The sequence below is a fragment of the Scyliorhinus canicula genome, chromosome 3 (genome assembly GCF_902713615.1).
Source record: "Scyliorhinus canicula chromosome 3, sScyCan1.1, whole genome shotgun sequence".
Taxonomy (NCBI): Eukaryota; Metazoa; Chordata; class Chondrichthyes; order Carcharhiniformes; family Scyliorhinidae; genus Scyliorhinus; species Scyliorhinus canicula.
The window spans coordinates 174161204-174187032 of record NC_052148.1 but is presented as its reverse complement, the minus strand read 5'-3'; the positions used below and the strand labels follow the sequence as shown (position 1 = coordinate 174187032).

At 45.5% G+C, this 25829-nt stretch overlaps 1 protein-coding gene across 1 annotated transcript in view; it reads right to left on the bottom strand.

Moving 5' to 3' along the window:
* Positions 1–687: 687 nt before the first annotated feature.
* Positions 688–25829, bottom strand: part of rasgef1ba (RasGEF domain family, member 1Ba) — a 50331-nt gene continuing 25189 nt past the window's right edge. The window contains 5 exon segments of the mRNA XM_038791779.1: positions 688–3304; positions 8979–9051; positions 14080–14203; positions 16439–16534; positions 23745–23840. Of these exon segments, the coding sequence (XP_038647707.1) occupies positions 3280–3304; positions 8979–9051; positions 14080–14203; positions 16439–16534; positions 23745–23840 (414 nt within the window). The 3' untranslated portion in view covers positions 688–3279.

Sequence of the window (25829 nt, the reverse complement as noted above, 5' to 3'; positions counted from 1 at the left end):
CCCACGCAGACACGGGGAGAATGTGCAAACTCCACACAGACAGTGACCCAGAGCCGGAATTTGAACCCGGGTCCTCAGCGCTGTAGGCAGCAATGTGAACCACTGCGCCACCGTGCCGCCCTCACTGCTTTTTTTTAAATGACATGCAGGAGCTGGAGGATTGAGTAAAATCCTATGAACTATTATTTAATCTGTTTTTACTGTGTCCTTTTGACATAACCACTGTTCCTTCCATTTTCTGTGAGAAAAACATGGTTATTTTTAATAATAGAAATGTGTGCTGCCTGAGATGTATGGGTTCATGTGATCCACTTTGGCATAAATGCCCTGCATTCATTAAACAAACTTTAAAAGCAAAAAGGCAACAGATGATGAAGTAATAGAAAATATCTTGGGATGAGCCTATACTTGGTTCACAGCCAAAACAAAAGTGCCAATAACACTGTATTTCATCAACACAAAGCAGCCACTTTCTTTCTCTGGTGCTGGTCGCTGAAAGTTTAGCATTCCCACAAGTTTCTTTGAAATCCAAAGGAATTTTCAGTCATTCCAGGTTGCGACACAGCCTGCATTTGGTGCTTGTTACACTTTCAAGTACATCAACATTGTAAATCCAAAATGTTGAAGTCCAGATAGCAGTTTAGTAATGGAAAATGGTTGCTGAGAATAAAAAGATAATGCAAACACTTTTTTCTGTGAACGTTTGTGTAGCGGAGCCAGTTGTTTATTTCTTGGATTATGAGGGAACAAAGGCATTATTTCCAATTCCAACAAGTAGCTACAAATTGTATGAAAATCTACTACTGACTGTCTCCTCCACTCTCTGATAGCTAAGTTAGGATCAATGCCCTAATGTACCACTAGTTGTAAAAAGAAATAAGGAGCCCCATTTTTTTATATTGGCCGAGATTCTCTGGCCTCCCCTTGTCATGTTTGTCAGCGGCGGGAGGTGGCCTGCCATTGGTGAGTGGTGGAATCTTCTGATCCTGCCGCTGTCACTGGGATTTCCCATTGAGTTCGCCCCATGCCATCGCGAAACCCATGGCGGGACCGGAAGACCCCACTGGCATGAACAGCCAGAAGATCTCACCCAGGTTTGAAAGGGACCGTGAGTTATCATGACTAAAAGGACTATTGAGATAGATACTGAGATTGTTCTGTAATATATGATCTTGTCACTCGAAGAACGCATGCTCATAATAAAGGGATACTTCATTGGAGCATAAAATGGTTCATATGACATTAATTCAATCTGCTAGACAATAGGGAAGTCAATTGAGGACTCACATATAAACCCAACATTACCCAATTTAAGTTATTTTAATTTGGAATTTTGGATCAGTATCTATCTGTTCCATACGTAATGTGTTCGGTCAATTCAGCATAGCAATTCTCCATGTCTGTATTGATATCTTCATCTAATGTAAACTTGGGAGAAAAATCTAACTCTTATGGTCTATCCACAAAGAACAATAATATGTCAAGAACATCAATTGGCGGGTTGCACCTTTCGTTTAGTTATAGCATTCCTGACTCTGAGTCAGAGGTGAGGACAGAGAATTTGGCGTTCAGCCAAATGTCCCATTCACTGCAGTGGGAACTGAGAATCCCGCTGCCATCAATGGACGGGGAATCCCGCCCAGAGTCAGGGTTTGAAGCCCATTCCGGTCAATCTAGTGGAGATTAGGTTGACGTAAGTGGGTAATTTGTGCCACATGGATTGTGGGTGCCCAGAAAACACACCTGCCATGTAGGAATAAGGGTAACTGTTGCCCTATGGATACACATATAGTCACAAATACTCATTTGCTGGCTAAAACATTATGTGCTGCTGCATATAATTGTCAAAGCTGGTATGCATGACCAGAATAATCTTTCTCTATTGCTTCAGTAATCTGTAGGTTGAGCTATGCCAAAGATCCAGTATAAAACAACTTCATTTCTACACTTGGTGGAAGATGAAAACCTTCATGATTTACAAAAGTTCCATTTGAATCACTTAAATTAAGAAAAAATCACTTCTAAGCAATTTTGACATGTAAAATACATTACAATGTACACATAAAAGTACAAATTATATACATAGATAAGTTAACCACAATATTGTGACTGTTCTTATACTTTAAAAAAAACACAAAAAGGATAATGGCAGGACAAAGCGCCTGCAAAATTTCAGCCTTCATTCAAATAGCTTACAAAAACAAGTACATTATCTTGTCAGCCCCATTAGGAAATCACTGGCATTTAAACGTTTCTGAACCACATCTATTTTTTTTTAGTCTTGTGATGTTTTTCGTGACACATCTGGAATGAATATGTTTAAGTGCTTACATCTACTGAAAGTGAGTCAAAGATGTCTAACAAAACAAGGTATTGCACAATCCTAGTGTGACTCACAGAAGAGTGCATTTTGTAGGCTGACTGACCACCTACAATTTCATCAATGAACTTGCAAGTCGCCCTGCAGAACGAGGCCCTGTGTTACTGCTGCTGATAAGGTACAACATTGTTTTTGTGACAGTGTTTTAGTGTAAGTGTGTGAAAACTACCAAACATCTTCTAAAAGCAACTAAAATGCTCTTTAGTTCTTACACGTGGCAAAATAATGCATTCTACCAACTCCGTCCTTTCGTGTTACTTCAAATCTCAGAATATATTAAAAGCCATACAGATGTGTTTCATGCTGCAATGCGGAATGTTTATAAAGTGTTCTATGTAAACAATTTAGTCATGGATAGAACTTGCTTCCCATATGACACAAATCTATTGCATTCCAGTCCTATATTTCTGTGATCGTGAACATCATTATATTAGCAATCCTTTTTTTCCAGAATCCAGAATACTGAGTTGGCTAACCAGCAGCCAACTCAGGGTTCAGTTTGAATTCCAATAATCAGTAGACCAGGTGGAGTCCAGCACCAAGTTCTGAGTTTCTGCCGGAAGCAGCAGAGAATAAATAGCCAGCTGCAAACCCCGGAGTGGCGTCCACAACGTGAGAGTTAATACTGAGGTGTGCAGTCAGGAGCACACTCTCCCAAGTTCAATTCAGAATGAATTAGCTAACACCAAGCTGTACAAAAACAAAAAGACACATTTGAATCTGATCTGAGATCGATGAAATATGGACAATGTCTTGTCTTGATCTCACTGAGGTGAATCCTCCTTGGTGCTGTCACGGGGGTTCTAGACTACTGTACATCCAAGTGTCTTGTCTTCAGAGGCCAGGTATTTCTAACATCTTTCGGTTTGGGACCAGCTACAGAGTGGTTTATGTCCACACTAAACCCTGGTTAGAAGTGTTGATCTGGGAAAGCAAAAATAGAAGCACATTGCTTTAACTGATTAATCAAAGAGTAGAATAGAGAAACTGGAACTTGAAAGAACAACAATGCGATCAAAGAAACAGCAGATAATCATGTCACCAGAAGGCTATTTAACCTCTTCTTCGTAGATCAATTTTTCAGGTACCTCATACCTGTAGGGCGCGATTTAACGGGAAACGAACGAGTCCCATGTCAAGCACGTTTAGCTGGGTGATTCCCAACGTTAGTAGCACAGAGATCGGCCCACTATGAAATGGGATTCTGCTTCATTTCCTGACCTCTGTGAGGAACGCCCCGCTAAGGCTGCACTTAGTCCCATTTCCTGCACTAATGAGCAGGAACAGATCAGGGTGCCATTTTTAAATGGTACTTCAATCTCTCGACCCTCCATCATGGTCTCCTGACCCGACCAACGCCCCAACTTACCAATGAGGGTTCCTCGAGCCCCCTGCACCTGACCTCATAAGGGTCACATCCTTGGTGCAGGAATGATGCCACCGGGGCACTGACAGCCTGGTAGTGTCACATGTGTAGCCTGGCAGTGCCAGGTGGCACACAGGTGGCAGTGCCATAATGCCAAGGTACCACCCTGCCCAACCATGCAGGGGCCCATGGTCGCCTAGGAGACTACCTCAAGTACCTGTATTTCTGGTCCACGTTTGGGGAAACCAGTGCTAAAATGCCTGGGGTCTCCAAGGTGAGGCCGTTTGGTAGACCCGGCATAGACATATTAAAGTGAGACTAACTGCTCACTTGAATATGCAAATTTGGGTGCCGTCTACAATGGGAGGGTTCCAGATTGTGGCACCTTGTGTTACGAGGTCAGTAAATGGGATTTACAGGCCTCGCTGTGTCCCCAGTCGATCGATAGATCACACCCGTAATAACTGAATGCCTGTGAGGTTTAAAACAAAGGAAAGTGAATGAGCTCTAAACAAGCCAGTCAATCGCCAATGTAATATGTGTCCCACTTTCTACCCTCCCTAAATTGGGATAATCCACAACTCTGCATGTTGTGTTGTAACACACACTGAGTCTCCTTCTCCTCTCACCACAATGAGAGTTCCTCGAGCCCCCTGCACCCCACCTAAGGGCAGGGCTCATCCGGGCCATATCCTTGGTGCAGGAATGATACCACCTGGGCTCCCTTAGGTATCTGGATCCTGCTTAGGAAATTCCATGATTTTAAAACTCTCAGCCATGTTTTCAAATTGCACCACGGACTAATCCCTCCCCATCTCTCTTATTTCCTCCACACTCACATCGCTCCAGGATATCTGTATTCCTAGGCTTCCGGCCTGTTGAGCATCCTCAATTTTAATTGCTCTAACCTTGGTGGCAGTGCCTTTAGTTTAATGATCCTCCTGTTAATCTCTTTTTGTCCCGTGTTTTTTTCCCTTTTAATTTCTAGTATTCTGCTGTTTCAATTTTTGTACAAGGACAATTAATATGCCTATGCCTTTAAGATGGTCATTACCTTTAATTCAAATGGCTGGTAAACTGAGGATTGACCTATGACCTAATGCAAGGCAGGTTGTAAGGATGTATTTATCTTTCAGATGAGTTCTAGTGAGATCAGTGCTGATGCACCTTGTTATACTTGGTTATCAGTCAGTGGACTGTTTTGAATTGTCGGGCTTTGTCAATGGATCGTGCTGGTTGGTCGGGTTTTCTCTGGAATGTTCCATCCTCTGTGAGACTGTGTTTTCTCTTTCAATTTTGTTTCTGGGATCAAAGCTGGGGATGGCTACTCTCATTTTCTCGCTGATGTTTTAAACCCCTCTGAAAATCTCGTGTGGGGAATTCTGCTCTTCCCTCAGTAAAGCTAGAGGACATTCTAGTGAACTTGGAAACCAAGGAACTAAACCAAGAAACTAACTCAGACTGAGAACTGGGTTGAGGGGAGGCAAAGAAAATGTAAAAAATTTAACAGGCCCGAGTTTCCTTTGAGTGAAGGTGCAGGTTAATAAAAGTTGAAGTGCATCTCCAGAGCAAATCCTACTGTCTGGGGTACTGTCTGAATACTCCTGCCTGGAGATCTCTAGCAGCACACCGGGTGGCTTCCAACCCTAAGCATCCAGGAAGGACAGCCTGCTTTGAGGACTCCAACATCGAAAGCAAAACACTCATCTTTCTTTTCATCTTAATTTTTCTAATTTTTATCCCTCCCTCTCTGTCTTTGTTTGTCTTGCATGTGTTTGGGCGGTGGGTGGGATGGTAGACGTTGGGCGGGGGGGGGGGGGGGGGGGGAATAGATTAGCTGGCCGTTATCTTGTTGTAATTATTGCATATTTCAACTTTGTTTCTGTTAGAAATAAACAGCTATTGTGTTGAAGTTACAATCCGGGTGGCTATAACATATTGAGCAGCCAAAGGGCCTAAGATTCTGCGAATTTTAAATGAATTATTGGTTAATTCACTTGATTTGGGACTCCGGGATCAGTGGAGCTGGAATCAATCGCGCACCAGGGCAGGGTGTCGTAACATTAGTTCCAAAGGCCTGAGCTGTGGAATCCTCCCCCCCCCACCCCCCACCACCCCCCCCCCCCCCCCCCGCCTAAACCTAATTGCCTCTTGACTTATTTCCTTCTCTCACGTATTCAATAAAACTTATCTTTTTTAGCAAACTATTGGTCATTATGTGGCATGGTGCCAACCTTTGTCTGAAAATGCTCCCATGAAGCACCTTGGGATGTTTTATTACTTTAAAGATGGCAGAGGCTTCACATGTATCAGGTGTGACATGTTTTAATGGTGAACATGTTAGTAAATCTCCATTCCCCCTAGCCAGGGATAGTAACCTCACCAATGCCCAATCAGTGCTCCTCACTCATCTTGGTCTTCCATAAAGGACTCCACTTGGCATCCTGGCGGCCTTTGTAGGGAGGGTACCCATCCACTTGCCACCTCCCATCTGCAAGCCGCCAGATTGACATTTCTAAGGACTTGCACCAATTCACGGCAGTAGGACTTTCCGCTGCGGGAGCAGGACGGGGGTGGGTGGGGGGGAGGTGGGGCAGGGGTTGTAGGGGGGAGGACAGGGAGTTGGTTTGAGCATCCCACGAGCCGGGTGAATTGGGCGCTCTATCCATAAATTACATTCAAAACAGCTCTAATGAGCTATTTACATGTTCCAAGCAGGTCTGGGTGGGACGCTCATTGGGACGGGTTGGGCGGAATGGGTTTCATGATTGGTGTGAAACCCGTTTTTGGCCCGACCCCCGATTCAGCGGATTCCCTCCATTGGCGGTGGCCCTGGAGAATCCCGTCCGGCATGTCAATGTGTTGGCATACTGTTTTAATATTAAAAAACACTTCCTAGTGAATCTGGGAGTAAGTGCAGAGTATGAAGTTTACCCCTTCCTCTTTAAAGTCTGTGTTTTTCCGTCACTCACTTATTCTCATCAATCATCACAGTACTCATAGTTACAGGGGTGACGATTTTCCAGCCCCGTTCGCTGTGGGTGCAAATCCCGCTATGGGTAGGAACTCTCGCGAGATGCCCATAATGGGTTTTAAGCCAGGGAGATCGCAGAAAGAGACCCCCCCCCCCTCAAACCGGTGACCTAATTAGGTTCACACCCAATGAGGCCGTGGATTTGCATGGGTTTAAATATTATTAAATGGCATAAAGCAGTGATGGACGATGAGAGTGGTGGTGGGGCAAGATTGCTGACGATGATGGGTGGGGGGAGGGGGAGGGGGAGATTGCTGACGATGATGGGTGAGGGGAGGGGGAGGGGAAGATTGCTGACGATGGTGGGTGGGGGGAGGGGGAGATTGCTGACGATGATGGGTGGGAAGAGGGGGAGATTGCTGGTGAGGATGGATACGGGGAGGGGGAGATTGCTGGTGAGGATGGATGGGGGGAGGGGGGGTTGCTGGTGAGGATGGATGGTGGGGTGGGGGAGACTCCTGACGATGATGGATGGGGTGGGGGAGATTGCTGGTGAGGATGGATGGGGGAGGGGGGGATTGCTGGTGAGGATGGATGGGGGAGGGGGAGATTGCTGGTGAGGATGGATGGGGAGGGGGAGATTGCTGGCGATGATGGATGGGGTGGGGGAGATTGTTGGTGAGGATGGATGGGGGAGGGGGGGATTGCTGGTGAGGATGGATGGGGAGGGGGAGATTGCTGGTGAGGATGGATGGGGGAGGGGGAGATTGCTGGCGATGATGGATGGGGTGGGGGAGATTGCTGGTGAGGATGGATGGGGGAGGGGGGATTGCTGGTGAGGATGGATGGGGGAGGGGGGGATTGCTGGTGAGGATGGATGTGGGAGGGGGAGATTGCTGGTGAGGATGGATGGTGGGGTGGGGGGGAGATTGCCGATGAGGATGGATGGGGGAGGGGGGGATTGCTGGTGAGGATGGGTGGGGGGAGGGGGAGATTGCTGACGATGATGGGTGGGGGGAGGGGGAGATTGCTGACGATGATGGGTAGGAGGAGGAGGGATTGCTGGCCATGATGGGGAGGGGGGATTGCTGGCGATGATGGGGAGGGGGGGATTGCTGGTGATGATGGATGGGGGGAGGGGGGAGATTGCTGGCGAGGATGGATGGGGGAGGGGGGGATTGCTGACGATGATGGATGGGGGGAGGGGGAGATTGCTGGTGAGGATGGATGAGAGGAGGGGGGATTGCTGGCGAGGATGGATGGTGGGGTGGGGGGGAGATTGCTGACGATGATGGGTGAGATGGGGGGAGATTGCTGACGATGATGGATGGGGGGAGGGGGGATTGCTGGCGAGGATGGATGGTGGGGTGGGGGGGAGATTGCTGATGATGATGGGTGGGGGGAGGGGGAGATTGCTGACGATGATGGATGGGGGAGGGGGAGATTGCTGGCAAGGATGGGTGGGGGAGGGGGGATTGCTGGTGAGGATGGATGGTGGGGTGGGGGGGGAGATTGCTGACGATGATGGGTGGGAGGAGGGGGAGATTGCTGGCGAGGATGGACATTGGGGTGGGGGCAGATTGGTGGTGAGGATGGATGGGGGAAAGGGGCTGATGTCCAATTGAGGTGATGGTGGAGGGGGCCTGTCTCTTAACTTCGAGATCAGTGCGCCGTATAAAAGGGACGGCCTGATATCTGTGGAGCCAGGCTTGCTGGTGTCTTTCGACCACACCCCTCAAGAATGATGGTGCAAAACACGCCCCCTTGCTTTTATTGGACAAAGTGTCAGAAGCTCGGGAGAGAAAACCTGACTTCCTCTGGGGAGAAACCTGCCAGTTTGTCATTCTTTTGGGAAAATTCCGCCCATGTTTCTCGTGAAACTCTGGACTGGCAGATTTTGAAGAGAACGCAGAATGGGGTTGCATTGGGCAAACAGAGTCCTTTGCGTAGATTCTGCTCCATACCACTGCTGATGAAGAGATTTGTATGCATAAACTCCATTTGCACACTAAATGCTTGATTTCCTTTTGTTTTCCATTTTTCCATCTCAAATATTTGCTATGGTTTGGCAAACTTTCAATGGAGACTTAAAATAAAAGCACACAATCACTAAGTAAACAGATCAAAAACACTGATCCCATTGATCCTCAAACAAAAATAAGTAGAGGGAAACATGTAATTATCTCGAGTTTACAGAGGGCCTTTCTTTGTAATTACCCGCATACTAAAATTGATGTTTCATGATCTTTGGTGTGTACCTTAGCATCTTCCACCTCTCTTTCTCAATGTGGTTCTCGGGGCTTTCACTCTCATAGGATGCCAAGTAAAGTGCTGAGGAGAAACAGGAGAAATAATAATACATTACTAATGGTATAATTTCAATCTAAAGTAAAATCTGTTTTTTAAATTCCTGGGCGGGTTTCTCCGTTGCCTGACACCGATATCGTAATTGCCGATCGGGCGGAGAATCCACTCCGACGTTCAAATCGGGACCGGCACCGGTTTGATGTCGGTCAGCCATGCTCCGCCCCCTTGGAAGTGGCGTAATCACGTTGTGTGCTGCACGCTATTGCAGCGGCGTTGCCACGTCATCGGCAGGCCCTCCCACGATGCTCCGCCCCCCCGATCGGCCAAGTTCCCAACTGCACGTGTGACGTGTGGTCTGAGCAGTCGGGAACCCGGTGTAGCGGCTGTGGACTGTGCCTAGCGCCGCCCCAGTCAGCAGGGATCGTTGTCGCTGGCCAGGGGGAGGCTTCCGCGATGGCTGGGTGAACTGTTGGGTGGGTGGCCAGTGGGGTTGTGGATGGCGGGTCGGGTCTCCATATGACCGGCGCCATGTTGTACGGCGTTACAGCTGCCATGCGCATGCGTCGCCAGTGACCCGGCCATTCTCTGGCTGTTTTCAGCATCGGAGCTGAGAGTTTCACCCACCGCCATTGCTTACCCCTCACCGGTCCCGGAATCGGTAAGGGTTTGCCGCCGATTTTGGCGTCATAAAACACCCGAGAATTCTCCGTTTGAGCCGGCACTTAATCGCTGAAACGGAGAATCCAGCCCAATACGTATCTGAGACACAAATAAATGGCAACACAGAAAGAGGTCATTTGATTCTTGTGCACATGTCAGTGCAAGTCTTCAACAACTTTGAGTTCTCTCTTCAGTCCCGTTTTCTTTCCACTTCCCTGTACCCATTTGTCACAGAGTCTTAGGGATGCATTCATGTTATCCTCCCAACGATTGAACCGAGTCAGGTTGCTTGTTTTGCTCTAGCATTAGTCAAGCAAGTACAGAGAAAATAAGGTGAGAAAAATCTTACTGTCCATCTGGGTTTTAGAAATGAGTTAAATTTGATCATGATTAGGAGACAAAAGCTTGTGGTGCACCCAAGGATTTGTATCCATGGCAACAGATATTTTAATGAACAAGTGAACTCTTTGCTTTGATTCACTGGCCCAGGTTGCTGTGGATCAGCAGAAACCTGTGCTTTAAATGCTATGTATGTTTGACAGCTTTATATATGGGAAATGATTTTTTGTGGGGATTTGATTTGTTTCAATTTGAATTTCGAAGATTACAGGAAGTGTGTCTCATCTCAGCCTGCAACACTACTTTAGTTTTCCCGGCTCCATAATCCAAATAAAGGGGAGTAGGCGAAGGTGAGGGTAAATGCAAGGGATGTTTGTTGTACAGCCACTGGACTAGATTCTGATTAGTAGAGTTTGCAAATTGTAGTGGCTTTACTATTTATTGTCTAAGAATGTGTAAATTTAGTATTCTGTAATCTAGTGAAATCTGTCATTAATCTTTATAGCTGCTTAATATTTACATTTAACAAACACAAAGGGGGGGCACAGTGGTTAGCACTGCTGCCTCACAGAACCAGGGACCCGGGCACAAATCCAGCCTTGGTTCACTGTCTGTGTGGAGTTTGTACGTTTGTGGGTTTCCTCTGAGTGCTCTGATTTTCTCCCAGAGTCCAAAAGATGAAATAAAAAATGAAATGAAATGAAAATTGCTTATTGTCACAAGTAGGCTTCAAATGAAGTTACTGTGAAAAGCCCCTAGTCGCCACATTCCAGCGCCTGTTCGGGGAGGCTGGTACGGGAATTGAATCGTGCTGCTGGCCTGCCTTGGTCTGCTTTAAAAGCCAGCGATTTAGCCCGGTGTGCTGAACCAGCCCCTGAGCAGGTTAGGTGGATTGGCCATGCTAAATTGCCCCTTCGTATCCAAAGATGTGCAGGTTAAATAACGTAACGGGAATAGAGCCAGGGAGTGTACCTGGTTTAGCGGGCTCTTTCTTTTTTTTTAAATTTAGTGTACCCAATTAATTTTTTCCAATTAATGGGCAATTTGGCATTGCCGATCCACCTACCCTGCACATCTTTGTGTTGTGGGGGCGAAACCCACGCAAACACAGGGAGAATGTGCAAACTCCACACAGGCAGTGACCCAGAGCCGGGATTGAACCTGGGACCTCAGAGTCGTAAGGCTGCAGTGCTAACCCACTGCGCCACTGTGCTGCCCTAGCGTGCTCTTTCTGAGGGTCAGTGCAGACTCGGTGGCCTCCTTCTGCACTGTAGGGATTCTACGGTTCTCTTCTATGACTAGAGTGTTTTGTTCAACTCTGGGCTACTTTACAATGGGCAAGATCTTCCGGATCTTACAGACCCGCTGACTGCACTCACCCACCACAGGTTACCTGGCGTCGTCAGATGGATTCAATGGGAAATCCGATTGACAGTGGCAGAACCTTCCAGAACGTTCTTTCATGAAACATTCTTTCATCCTGTTTTAATTAAGGGGCAATTTAGCATGGCCAATTCACTCACCCTGCACATCTTTTTTTTTTGATTTTGGGGTTGAGACCCACACAGACACATGGAAAATGGGCAAACTCCACACGGACAGTGACCTGCGGCACGGATCGAACCTGGGTCCTTAGCGCCGTGAGGCAGCAATGCTAACCACTGCGCCACCGTGCCGCCCTGTCTTTCATGAATCCCAGAAAATCAATTTTACCTTCCCCAAGCTACATATATGAGGCAAATAACCAGAAGCTGGCCTGAAGTGTTTGCCTACATTAAGTTCTCAATTTTCAGGAGTGAAGATTAACCTTCTGAGTCAAAGGAGAGAATGTTACCACTGAGCCACCAAGACTGGGAAAACATAAACAAATATTTTTCAATGGCAAAATACAGAACAGATGTTGCTCTGAATTCTAAACACGAACAGTAATTTGTTTCAATCATTGTGTTTCGTGCGTACAGGAACGATTATATTTCAATCAAACGTACATCATAGCCATGAACAGCGTCTCAGGCAGTAGAGTTAATGAGTCTGATGGCAGGTGTCACATTACGATGATTTAAAAGTAAAAGTTAATACAAGTAAATTAATTCTAAAGCATGCTTTCTCCATCAAGCAAAATGCTTTTCAGTTTGGGTTTTCATTCTGTTTATATTGAAGTGACTGAATTCAAAAATCAACACATGAACAATCCACGATATCCGTTCTTAAAAAAAAGTTGTAATCCTTTTGGGTCATCGTACAGAATTTCGATTCACCACTCTGGAAATAAATAAATGTACAGTTTCTACTACAACTCCCTTGCCGTGTCCAGGAAATTAGTGTCAATCAATGTTTTACAGAACTTACATATTTACAGAAGCACTGATGTGTGCCAAACACTTACTTTACAAAAGAAAGTCACATGCTAATTTGAGGGAATTACTTATCAAGTCTGTTAATATTCCACCAGAATTTTTCATGTTCCTAGCAACTCGGCAGTGTTGACAGACACAGTGAAATCACAGTTGATCTGTTTTGAGTCACTTAGTTCACGAATAAAGAGGTCTAGCATTTAAGACGGTGATAAGAAGCATTGTTTTCTCTCAGAGGATCATTACTCTGTGGAATTCTCTTCCTCAGAGAGCAATGGAGGCCTGGTCATTGAGTTTATTCAAGACAGAGCTGGACAGATTTGTGATAGACAGGGGACTGGATTCTCCAATTTTGAGGCTATGTCCAGAGGAAGAGTCTGGTTTACGACGGAAAAAATCAGCGAGGTCCCAGCACCGATCCTCCAACCAGTGAGGGGCTCGCACCACGTGAAACACACGGCCCTCCCGATATAAACGCCTGGAGAATTGCCCGGTCCGTGGCCGCACATGCGCACAGCGAAGTTGGCGCCATACAACATGGCGCCCCCAACACGCGGACCCGACCTAGCAGATAGTGCTCCCCTGGACACACCCTCGCCTCCACCTACCAGTCCCCACCCCCCAGCTATTGCCGAAACCCCACCAGCCAGTAGCATGTTCCCCCCACCCCCACTCCCTGGACTGTGGTGGCGCCAGACACAGTCCGCAGCCGCCACGCCGGCTGTAAACAGGGATTCTCTGCCCGATCGCCAATTATGATATCGGCGTCAGGCAACGCAGAGTCCCACCCAGAGAGTCCAGGGTTATGGGGAGAAGATGGAAAAGCGGAGCTGAGACCACAACCAGATCGACCATAATCCTATCCAATGGTGGAGCAGGCTCAAGGGGCTGAATAGCCTACTCCTGATCCTAAGCCCTATGACATTTATTCATAATATGCCATAATTTATTAAGTTATTTTCGTGGTAAGTTAACATTCGGACATATAGGACCTTGCGAAGTGCCGGGCAATCAGAAAAGGGAGGGCGGGGCCTGAAAGGTGGGGGGAGGGGGAGATCAGGATTGCATGGAAAAATGGCGCCCTGATCTGCTCGCCAGCTGAAAATCCCTATAAGTGTGGCCTCGGCGTGGGAAACTCCCCGAGGTAAAAAAAATGTTGAAGTGCTGGTGGATAGCGGGATGTTTCTCGATGCTGCAGCCACGGGACACATCCTGCCAAATGCTCCGTTCGGCAGACTTAACATCTGTCCACTGAGTCGTGTCCATAGTTAATAGGATTTAGTTATTGAAACGTTGGTAGTATAAAAAGATAATGGGAAGGGTTTTTGCGGCATCGTTGGCAGCCTGTAATTGGCTGGCAGCTCGATCTTCTGGTCCCGCCGTTGTCAAGGGGGTTTCCTGTTGAATATTCCCCCAGTAATCGGGAAATCGATGGTGGGGGTGCATCGTCAGCGGGACCAGGAGATCCCACTGGTGTGAAATGCCAGAAAATATAAGCCTTTATCTGAATTGATCCGCAGATCCAATTTATATTTAATCAATGTATTAAATGACCTCCTTGTAAGAAAATAAATATTCTTGAATAGAGCCAGAGCTGCAGAAAGTGAATCATAATTGTTACTTTGAAGAATCACTGTTTTCCAGTAGCCCTCTTTAAAGTGGATGCACGATATCATCACAATATTATCTAGTGACTTACTATCTTCAGAGAAGACAGGAGCTGTGAGAAGATACTGAAGAATTTTGCGATCACGCTCGAAGGGGCATTCCACTTGTTTCCAGGTCATAAACTCACTGACTTGCTTTGCCAGCTCCCAGAATTTCTAAAAGAAGCAGAAGTAATAAATTAAATATTTTCATGCAATGGTTCGGACTATAATCTTAGAGGATATCAAAGTGCACATCAATATTTCGTAGTGGTTTTAAATGTGAAACACTTCACAAGGGGCAGCACGGTAGCATGGTGGTTAGCATAAATGCTTCACAGCTCCAGGGTCCCAGGTTCGGTTCCCGGCTGGGTCACTGTCTGTGTGGAGTCTGCACGTTCTCCCCGTGTGTGTGTGGGTTTCCTCCGGGTGCTCCGGTTTCCTCCCACAGTCCAAAGATGTGCAGGTTAGATGGATTGGCCATGCTAAATTGCCCGTAGTGTCCTAAAAAAGTAAGGTTATGGGGGGGTTGTTGGGTTACGGGTATAGGGTGGATACGTGAGTATGAGTAGGGTGATCATTGCTCGGCACAACATCGAGGGCCGAAGGGCCTGTTCTGTGCTGTACTGTTCTATGTTCTATAAACCTAGTGCCTTTGGACCAAGAAGATCACAGTTGTCTGAACATTAACCCAAAAGGGAATGTGAAAGGTAATACATCTATTAGGGGCTGTTTAGCACACTGGGCTAAATCGCTGGCTTTGCAAGCAGACCAAGCAAGCCAGCAGCACGGTTCGATTCCCGTAACAGCCTCCTCGAACAGGCGCCGGAATGTGGTGACTAGGGGCTTTTCACAGTAACTTCATTGAAGCCTACTCGTGACAATAAGCGATTTTCATTTTCCATATTGGAAATTCAAATGAAGTATTTTAAAAATGTCTGGTTGACAGTAAAAAAATGATCATTTATAAGCACATATATCTATGAGACACGAAAGTATTCCCTGTAATTAATTTGGTGGTTTGGGTCACCGAAGAACCTGGATTTTCCATTCCCCCAGCCGCTTGTTTCTCGGCAGCGCGACGTTCGCTGGCGGTGGGATTTCCCATTGAAACCACCCCATGCTACCGTGAAACCCATGGGCAGGTGTGTGCTGCCAGCGGAATGGAGAATCCCGCCGGTGGAGAATTAACCCCAGAGTCTTTCTAATCTCTGACAGTGAGATGCTAAGAAAAGGTCTTATTAGCTGGAGAATCATTACCCAGGGCGGGGGAGTGTTTTAAACCACTGCATTGCCCAGTCTTTCAGCTTTGTTTATTCCTGGCATTCCCATACTGCTGCAAAATACTGCAGATTCCCGCAGAGTTGATAATGAGCTCAGGATGCTGTTTAGAATAACATGTTATTGTGTAAATTCTTAACATGATTAAAATGATACTTTCCACAATTTTAATGGAGTCAATATTACGCTTAATATCAACTGGTTGAATAGTTCTGCTAAATTGCCAAGGACAGGAATTTGGTACAATCACATTCAGCATTCATAGGTTAGTAACCTTGATGGTACTGTGTACTTTTACATTCCTACTTTAATAAATCAATTCCTACTCATGAATACTGTTTGTTAACTGCCAGGGACAAGGAGAAAGACGCAGTCAAAAGACAGCGACAGGGAACAGATGACCACAGACTGAAGCAGCAAGGTTCAGTAAGGGCAAACAGAGAGAGAATAGGAGACATTAGATAAACAAAATGTCAAGAGAAGGACACATTTAAGAAAGACTAGATCAGCAGAAGATTTCACAAAGGCAGAAACATCCCAGGACAATCAACTGAAATGAAGAGTCATACAAATGTGGACACGCAACCCAATATCAGCAATGTGCGAGCATTGTCAGTGAACCAACGTTAAGGTGGGGCTCAAAAGAACACAAGGCATTTCAGAGAGAGCTACATGACAGAGTAATTATGGTAAATAAATAAAGATCACTGAATAAGAGTCAGATTGGAGAGGGGTAAGATTGAGTTCGCACCAAGGCAGAGTGATGGATTGAAAAGTGGGGCTGGATTCTCCGGTTCCCCAGTCACGTGCTTCTCGACGGAGTGCCGTTTGCTGGTAAATCCCGCCGCTTGTCAATGGGATTTCCACGATTCCGGGAATCCTGCAGGCGTTGGTGTGCTGCCGGCGGGAAAACTGAATCGCAACGGCTGGAGAATTCCAGCCATGGTCTTTATAATGTTAAATAGTACATTGTCCAGTGGTTAAATAGCAGCTGATTGCCAGGATGTCCCAATAAAGCATTTATTTCTACCAAAAACTTGTTTTACTCAATTTTACAATGTTTTACCCGTTTTACTCCTTCTCAGCAGTATTTCTTTAAAAAATAGACAAAGTAACATTAGCATCACTCACCTCAAAATTGACATGGCCATTCAGTAAACGATTTGCGCAACCCTCGTTTAAAAAGTAAATATCCTTGATTAACAGACTGCAGAAAGGAATTACAATCTGCCCAAAAAAATACAAAAATGTGTCATTAAATAAAAACTGGCTATCAACTTCAGTTGAAGAGCACACTTTGTTAGTTCAGCTATTAATTAAACATCTTGATGAAATTTACAGGAGTGTTTTATTACTCAAGATGCAGCAGATCACAAGGTGAATGTCTAATAATGGGTTGCTCTGACACTATGCTAGAAAGCACTTAATACGCTTGTATGAAATTTCTTTGCCTGCCTTGTTAATGGAGATATTATACTGCATATTTTAAAACAGATTAGAATGTTCACTAAAATATTAGAAAAATAACTTCCGATGAGTTATGTGACTGTACCTTGATATTCACATTGCATAATCTCAAGGTTGTTGCTTTTTAAGATTTCTCTATCATTGTGTCATATTGTCTCTATGTTTTTATCATCTGCAAAATTGTTCACTCCCATCAATCAAATAAAAATGTAATTTATTTTACTGGCCTAAGTTGGTTAAAATTATCAAAATTTCAGCTATTTCAGAGGAAGCCTAACTGAGGCTTCCTCAGCTGCTTTAATTACAAGTTTGCAATTGATGGCAGCTGTGGGATTCTACTGCCATTTCTGCCTTTATAAAAACAGCTAACTGACTGCCTGATGATTCAGTAATTTATTTGGCAAACAACTGAGAAGTGGGGAATGCAGAAAGGGCAGGTTGCATTAGCTGTGTGTTTTTTTTAGAATTTACAGTGCAGAAGGAGGCCATTCGGCCCATCGAGTCTTCACCGGCCCTTGGAAAGAGCACCCTACTTAAGCCCACACTTCCACCCCATTCCTGCAATGCAGTAACCCCACCTAACCTTTATGGACACTAAGGGCAATTTAGCATGGCCAATCCACCTAACCTGCACATCTTTGGACTGTGGGAGGAAACCGGAGCACCCGGAGCAAACCCACACAGACACGGGGAGAACATGCAGGCACTGCAAAGACAGTGACCCAAGCCAGCAATCGAACCTGGGACCCTGGAGCGGTGAAGCAACAGTGCTAACCACTGTGCTACCGTGCTGCCCACATGCCGCCCCACTATGTGTGCTGAGTTATCTGGGGCTGAATTCCCCGGTCTCCCAGCTGCGTGTTGCTTCGTGACGCACCATTCACTGACAGCGAGATTCTCTACGCCTGCCACTTATCAATGGGATTTCCTATTGAAACTACCCCACATCGCTGGGAAACCCGTGGGCAGTGGTGGCTGCTGGTGGGAACAGAGCGTGGTGCTGGAAACAGGCTGACAAGACACATAGGCCAGGAACAGAAACTGCCACATGAGGCCGTGGCAGAATTGTTACTGGCTGTCTGCAAGAGCACTCAATTCAACACATAAACTCGTTATTGCTATGGACTTTGTGATTACCCATTCAGGTTGACACAAAGAACAAGACCGTGCTATAAATATGTAACAAATTTCCAGACACAGGTGATCAACATTGCAGCAGGACAAAGGACAGACAAAATAAGCCATCAGACTCCATAACGGGCTAATAGCTGGTCAGACGAGGGTGTTTCAGAGGACAATAGATCCTGATTGAATCACCATGGATAAAGAGGAGTATCTGGTTTATTCCCATTAATGAGTTTGGTTCTGGATTGGACAATAGACCTCAATCCAGTTGTGGGTGTTTACCGATGACTCATTGCTTGCAGACTGGTATAAAGCAATGAATATCGGAACAGATCTTCAGCCATAACCTGCGAGTCACCAGGCACAACCATCGCAAGAAAAAGTGAGCCTGGGTTTTGAAGCCCAGAGACGATATCCACATCGAGTGATCGTAGCATGGCCGGCCTTCTTCACTAAGTGTGGGTAATACCTAGAGCTCAGCTGTGAGTCTGAGTCATATTTTGACTGAGTGAGAGGATTGTGAATAAAATTTTTTGAACAGTGAACCTGTTTTGTCTTTTGCTCATCTCGCAAATAAGAGCACCTGGGTAAGACGTTTGAATAATAAACTGTCGAAGTGTCTGGGATTTTACAGACACGTGGGGCGGGATTCTCCAACCCCCCGCCGGGCCGGAGAATCGAGTCTCGCCGCCCCGACGGCAGCTGCTGGATTCTCCAGCGCCGGTTTTTCGGCGGGGCCGGGAATCGTGTTGCGCCGCTTGGGACAGCAGCCCCATCCGGCGATTCTCCACCCTGAGATTGGCCGAGTGACCGCCCATTTTCGGCCGGTCCCGCCGACGTGAATTACACCAGGTCCGTACCGGCGGGACCTGGCTCTGAGGGCAGCCTGCGGAGTCCTCTGGGGGGGGATCTGGCCTTGGGCGGGGGGGGACAGTGGCCTGGCCCGCGATCGGGGCCCACCGATCCATGGGCGGGCCTGTGCCGTGGGAGCACACTTTCCCTCCATGCCAGCCGGTGTAATGGTCCGCCATGGCCAACGCAGAGAAGAACCCCCCTGCGCATGCGCTGGGGTGATGCCAGAACACGCTGGCATCCCGCATTCAACGGCACTCAAAGCCAGAAATGATCCCCAAAATGAATCTTTCTATTCCTGGTTCCCTCACCATCTGATTCGCCCGACTCAAGCCTCAGCTGCTCACTGGGCATACAGAGCATCCTTTACCTCCCGGAGGCGTCCGGATGCGACTGTGGGCGGATGCCTGCGAGATGCCACACAAGTTTCCACTCTAGCCCTGGAATGACTTGGTGGCATAGAGGTTTAGGGCTGCAGTGACCTTCACAGCCACCAGGAGCGGATCCCCTCTTCCTCCACGGGGTGCCATCCACAAGGATGTGGCACAGGTGCCGCAGTGTCTCTCTGTTGAGACACAGTTTTCAGCGGCATATGGTGTCTGTCAGCTCATGGAAGGTCCAATGACACCTGTACAACTTGGGCCTCCCCTTCTGGCCCCCTCCTGAACCTGGTGGGCGGCTGGATCTTCAGGGTGGGCAACCCCCTGCTCATGTGGTGCTGCCTCCAGCCTGCGTTGCCTTGCTGCCTTCCACGGTGTCTGCCCACCTTGGCTGCCACAAGCACAGTGAGGATGGCCTCCGCAGGATCTACACCAGAACGCATTTTTTTAATCTGGAAGGAATTGGAGAAGGAGAGGGACCGGCTGCCTCGATGGTGCTGACGCTCCCAGAGTTCAGGCACAATGTTGTTCAGGCATCAAAGTTTCCTGGACATGCAGTGCACCAATCATCCTCTGAGATGTGACACCTATCCGAGGAGGCAATTGAGAGTTCAGGAGGGTGAGGTACTCTCACAACTAACAAGGCTAATTCCTCATTTAAACTCGAAGGGAGTGAAATTGAATTTCAGGAGAGAAGCTGCAGCAGAGCTCTGTCCTGGGAGAGTTTGGTAGGACAGCCAGGCTGAAGCTGTGATTGCCCCATGTGGGTCTCCACAATATTTAAAAATGGCTTGAAGGCCTCAAAGATGCAAAGCCCCTCACCTCCCCAGTCCAGTGGCGATCCCTGGCCTGGAATGTTGCAGCCCACTGAACAACACTGTGCGTGCAGAGTCTGCACGTTCTCCCTGTGTCTGCGTGAGTTTCCTCCGGGCTCTCCGGTTTCCTCCCACATGTCCCGAAAGACGTGCCAATCAGTGAATTGGACATTCTGAATTCTCCCTCAGTGTACCCGAACAGGTGCCGGAGTGTGGCGACTCGGGGATTTTCACAGTAACTTCATTGCAGTGTTAATTTAAGCCTACTTGTGACACTAAGATTCTTAATATTACACTTTCTGCCACCTTACCTTGAATCTATGCCCCTGGTTCTAGAATTCTCATCTCAATTTTGTAGACCTCAATTAAGTCACCCCTCAGCCTTCTTTGTTCCAGGGAAAATAACCCCAATCTATCCAATCTCTCCTCATAGCTACATTTTTTTGCCCCGGCAACATTTTTGTAAACTTCCTTTGTATTCTTTCCAGCCCAATTACATCCTTCCTGTAATGTGATGACCAGAATTGTACACAATATTCTAGTTCTGGCCTCACCAGTGTTTTATACAATTTCAACATCGTATTCTTACTGTTATGTTCTATACTTCTGCCAATGAAGGGGAGCATTCCATATGCTTTCTTTACAACCTTGTCGACTTGAACTGCTGCCTTTAGGGGCCTGTGTGCTTGTACGCCAAAATCTCTGCCTTCATCTACCCCTCTTAGTATATTCCCATTTATTGTGTACTCCCTATAACCATTTGACCTCCCTAAATGCATAATCTCACACTTCTCTGTGTTAAAATCCAACTGCCACTTTACTGCCCACTCCATCAATCCATCTATATCATTTTGGAGATTATTGCTATCTTCTACACTATCTACACTATCCACTACTTGGCAAATCTTTGTGTCGTCTGCAAATTTTCAAACCGTGCCTCCCAAGTTTACATCCAAATCATTAATATATAACACAAACAGTAAGCGTCCCAAACCGAGCCCTATGGAGTACCACTTGAAAGAACTTTCCATTCGCAAGATCATCCATCGATCATTGCCATTGAACCAGAAAATTCCTATGGCCATTTTGCCCATCGAGTTTGTACTAACCCTCTGAAAGAGCACCCTACCCAGGCCCACTCCCCCGTCCTATGTGACTTGGTGTTAAATTTTGTTTCATAACCCTTCTGTGTGGCACCTTGGAATATTTTACTACTTTAAAGGCACTATATGGATGCAAGTTGATTCATGTTGGTAAAGAAAAACATCCCAAGGATTCACTGAAATCTAACCCAGCTTGGTTTAGGGAAGTTTGGGCATGTTCAAATCATCCTAAACTACTGCACAATTATTGCTGTCCAGAATTTGAGAGGCATTGTCATGGCAACTGAGTTCATACAGAACTACTCTCACAGCAGGTTAAGAACTGAAAGATGGGGGTTTCCGACACACTTCATGGTGCAGTTGGAAAACCTCTGAGGGTACTCCTGATCAATGACTAATATTTTTGAGACTTCAAAAGAAAAGATAAACTATTTCTTCAATGTTAATCGGGTGTTGGGAAATTAAAATCTATTTCTTCAATGTTAATTGGGTGTTGATTTTATTTAATACATACATGTTGAAAGATATAAAACAAACAATGCATTTTGATTTGCAGAGTTAAAAATGCAACCATTTAAACAAAAGATTACAATACTCACGAACTGCAAGAAGAAAGAGCAAACAATCAGCCGTTTAGATAAAAAAATGGGACTGGCCATACGGGGAATAAAATACATAGTGCCCACTGATTTACACTCTTAATAAATAAACTATTTAGGAAACTAGACACTTTGAACTGATTACACTGGACTGTAATTTCATTCATCCAGCATTAACGTCCAATTTGAGGAATCATGGATAAATAATGGAACAGAATTTGGGTGAGAATAACAATGATGCTATCAGCACTCACGTTATAATGGAGGAAATTGTACAACAACTTCTGGAGTACACACATGCATAGTTAAACATCTAATCCAGGCGTTGCTGCAGGAGATATCTTGGCTGACATTTTGGGGTCCCCTGCAATTGGCAATGAAGATGGGGGCAGGGGGCAAAAAACAGCAATGCAAGGCAACATATCAATGTGTTCCCAGCACTAGCAGTAGCCAGCAGTGTGGGGAAAGGGAGGGATAGGAATCATGTTCTCTTCTCAGTTGAGGCTCATTAAAACTATTTATAAGTTCATTGGGAGCTTGTAAAGATTCACAGCTTAATATTTTAAGGGGTGGGTAGGTAACCAATGAGGAGAGGGGACAGTGCAAAAACCCAGCCCAAACGAAGATGAATGGGGCAAACTGTGGTGGGGCAGAGGAGGAGAAGAGGTGTCCTTAGTATTGTGTAAATAAAGAAAGACAGTAGGCATTCATCAGTCGGGCTTTGAATAGAAAAGGCATTCTTCTGACATTACAAAGGCGGAGAGCGTTGGGGAAGGCTGCCACGATTTTGGGCCCAGTAACGCTGAAGTGTCGCTGCTGCATAACAAGGTGACCGCTCCTGTTACCTCCTATGGAGGAAGGTCACTTCCCCTTAACAATCTCCAACATTAGATCCAGGTCAGCATTGGTGAAACAAGGGACAACCCTGCCAAGGGTGCCATGCCTCTGAATCTCATCTCGGTGGCAGGTTTTGGCACAATCTGATATCTTGATCAGGACCAACTGCAGTTTCAGCGATGGATGTCATGGGGTGTCTAAATGAGTCCAAAGCTTAATCAGACCTGCCCCCGTTTCTGCTGCTTCTAAGTGGACAGGAAATTCGCCTCCATACCAATCAAGGGCTCACCCATGTGAAAATTGTAATTTTAAAAATAAAATAAATTTAGAATGCCCAATTCATTTTTTCCAATTAAGGGGCAATTTAGCATGGGCAATCCACCTATCCTGCACATCTTTGGGTTGTGAGGGCGAAACCCACGCAAACACGGGGAGAATGTACAAACTCCACACGGACAGTGACCCAGAGCCGGGATCGAACCTGGAACCTCAGCGTCGTGAGGCACCAGTGCTAACCACTGCACCACCGTGCTGCCCCTTGAAAATTGTAACTTTAATCAGTTTCCTACCAGTGGAGGGTTTTGATCCAAAAGTAAATCCCATTCCCTTTCCCACATCTGTAGTGCAACTTTGACTCCTTGTCCCCCAACAGCCTGTGCATTTATAGTCCCCGCTGATAAGACATGGCAATGAAATATCTGTAAAGGTGTGAGTGACCTGTTGTACATGCCCCTACCTCTGCACTAAAACACAACTGAAAACATTAAGAGGGAATGAGAATTTATCGGCCTAATGGGTGATAATTAATACTGAACGTCCCCTCTGGCCTGAAGATTCTTTTTAAATGTGTGGAATTTCATTCCTTCAGAAGGGGTTTGCAGTAGTGGAAACATCTTTCTTGGTTTAGACTCTGCATGTCTCAATGACGATTCTCCACTCTGATTACTTGAAGATAGTTGCTGTTACTTGCCTCATTCACAGCCAAAGCAGACCCCCTCCAGATGGCATTGTACCAAAACAAACCACCTGGATCAGGGAAATCTCTGCTGACAAGCCCTCGCAACGGTCAATGTCAATAAATAGCTGTCCGCAAGATGAATGGCTAATTCCATTCCATTATCACTGAGAACGGCATCCAGCCCAATAAATTCAAAAATGCTCTCTTCATTTTTCTCAACACTTTTAATGTTAAGAACTACCAGGAGTCACAAGACACTACATTCGAGTTACATGTTATAACCATTTGATCTGTCTCTTACCTTTTCCCTGGTACTATGGGCTGTCATTGATCTTTGAGCTGCTCCTCGCAAAGCTGTCCTATAGTTGTAGAAGTTACTGGAAGGATCCATTTGATGCTGAGGATTAGAAAAATACATTCAGCGATATGTATATTAGAACTACCGTTTGGAAGGTTTATTCTAACAGATCAATCTGAAAATAAAATGCTTTTTGTTCTTAATAATAAACCTATAAGGATCCGAAAGGCAACAGAAGAACATTTATTTGTGTTGGGTTAATCTTTAGTGGAAAAACATGGGGTAGTTGCTTTACACAAGTTTCCAAGCATGACATGTCATGATTTTCTATTTAAATTGGACGATTTGCTGATCATAAGGTACATCCCGACAGAGCAGGAGATAAAAATTGGCAAATGACGAAGTGCAACCTGACAACTAACAGAAGGAACAATTTTGGCATTCTCAAGCAGCGCACCATGTATAAAAACTAATAAAATAATAACTTTTTATTTTAAGCAAAAAACTAAAATGTATGTAAGTTATCATCTGTTTTAAAGAATGTAGCAAGTGAGCAAGGTTTACAAAACGTAATTGAGTGTTGCATGTACAATCAAGCAATTGGAAAACAGTGGTCCCAGAATTTTATTCTAGTGGTGTCATCTACAAATATTAATATTTTATTGTGTATTTTATTTCAATTGTTGAACAACATTGTTGTCGAGGGCCATGGTGGATATGCATCAGAAAACTGATGAGAGGCAGGGCGGTAAATGGATATCGTTAAGCTGTTCCATAATTGAGTCCTTGGGAAGTATGAGCCAATCATTATTCTTTTGGCCTTTACGCCAATCAGGATGCTTTGTTCTGTCTCCCAATCCATGTACACTTTTTGCCGACATAGATGTGCAGGGGAATTCTCGGTTGGCGGGATCCTCTTCTTTGCCGGCAGCGTAAGCACACGCCCATAGGTTTCCCGACAGCGTGAGATGGCCACAATGGGAAATCCCATTGGCCGGCTGCCGGAATGGAGGATCCCACTGCCGGCGGGAACACACTGCGCCGGAAAGCGGGGCTCGTGGGATGGAGAACCCCGCAGGTGGTTTTTATTGTAATTCATTATTTACACTACCCTAATACTGCACATTCCTCATATTCCCACACAATTGATATTTACAACATGAAACAAATCGGCTACATCAATTAACATTATAGGTAAAATTTACGCTTAGGTGCTGTTGGCAATCTGGGTCCAAATTGGACTAATTTCTGAAGGGACGCTGGGTTTCACGTTTTCATTCAAACTCATTCACATGATCATAAAGGTCCTTGACTCAATGCAATTGGGCCACATTTTTGAACAATGTTGCTTCTTTTATTGAAGCATATTCCTTCATATATCTGAGAGTGGTAACTTGGTTCAGCTTTATTAATACAGATGAAAATGGATTTATCTCGAAAAGTAAGATTTTAATAGGACCATCGCGTTCATCACTGGTGAGTAACCTGATTTTAAATAATTGGAAAATGTTTTCAGAAAACTAGACAGAATCATTTATTAGTTTAATTAGCATACTGTAGTCAGTTTATTCATTAAATTAGATATTTAATAACTTGTAAAAGCTGTCCAATTAGTGCCTTTTTGCCTAAAAAAAATCTTTAATCTTAAGAGCTTCCTTGAAGGATCGCAAATGAGTGCCATTATTGGAAACACATCATGGCGATTAATTCATCGGCTTGCGGGGAGGGGGATCGTTTTCGTGGCCAGAAACAGCTTCCCGCCCAACATTTTATAAACAAGAACATGAGTGCTGGCCACTAATTTCATGTTTGAAAGGATGGCCTCCAGGTTTTGTGCAAAGCCCTGTGAAAATTCAATATGCACTGGACATAACCTGTGCTTAAAATTCCTTGATCTTTTGCACTTGGGTTGGTTAATTTCAGAAAAATGATTCTGGAAATACCAGTGCAGTCTAGTGAGAATTCAACCATATGCTTTGACTGAAAAATTGATGTTAGAGTCACTGAAAGCATAAAAATGCTGAAACCAACAAAGCACACAATAGGTCATCAATATTAATTGATGCACCTCAGGAGATCTGCGATAGT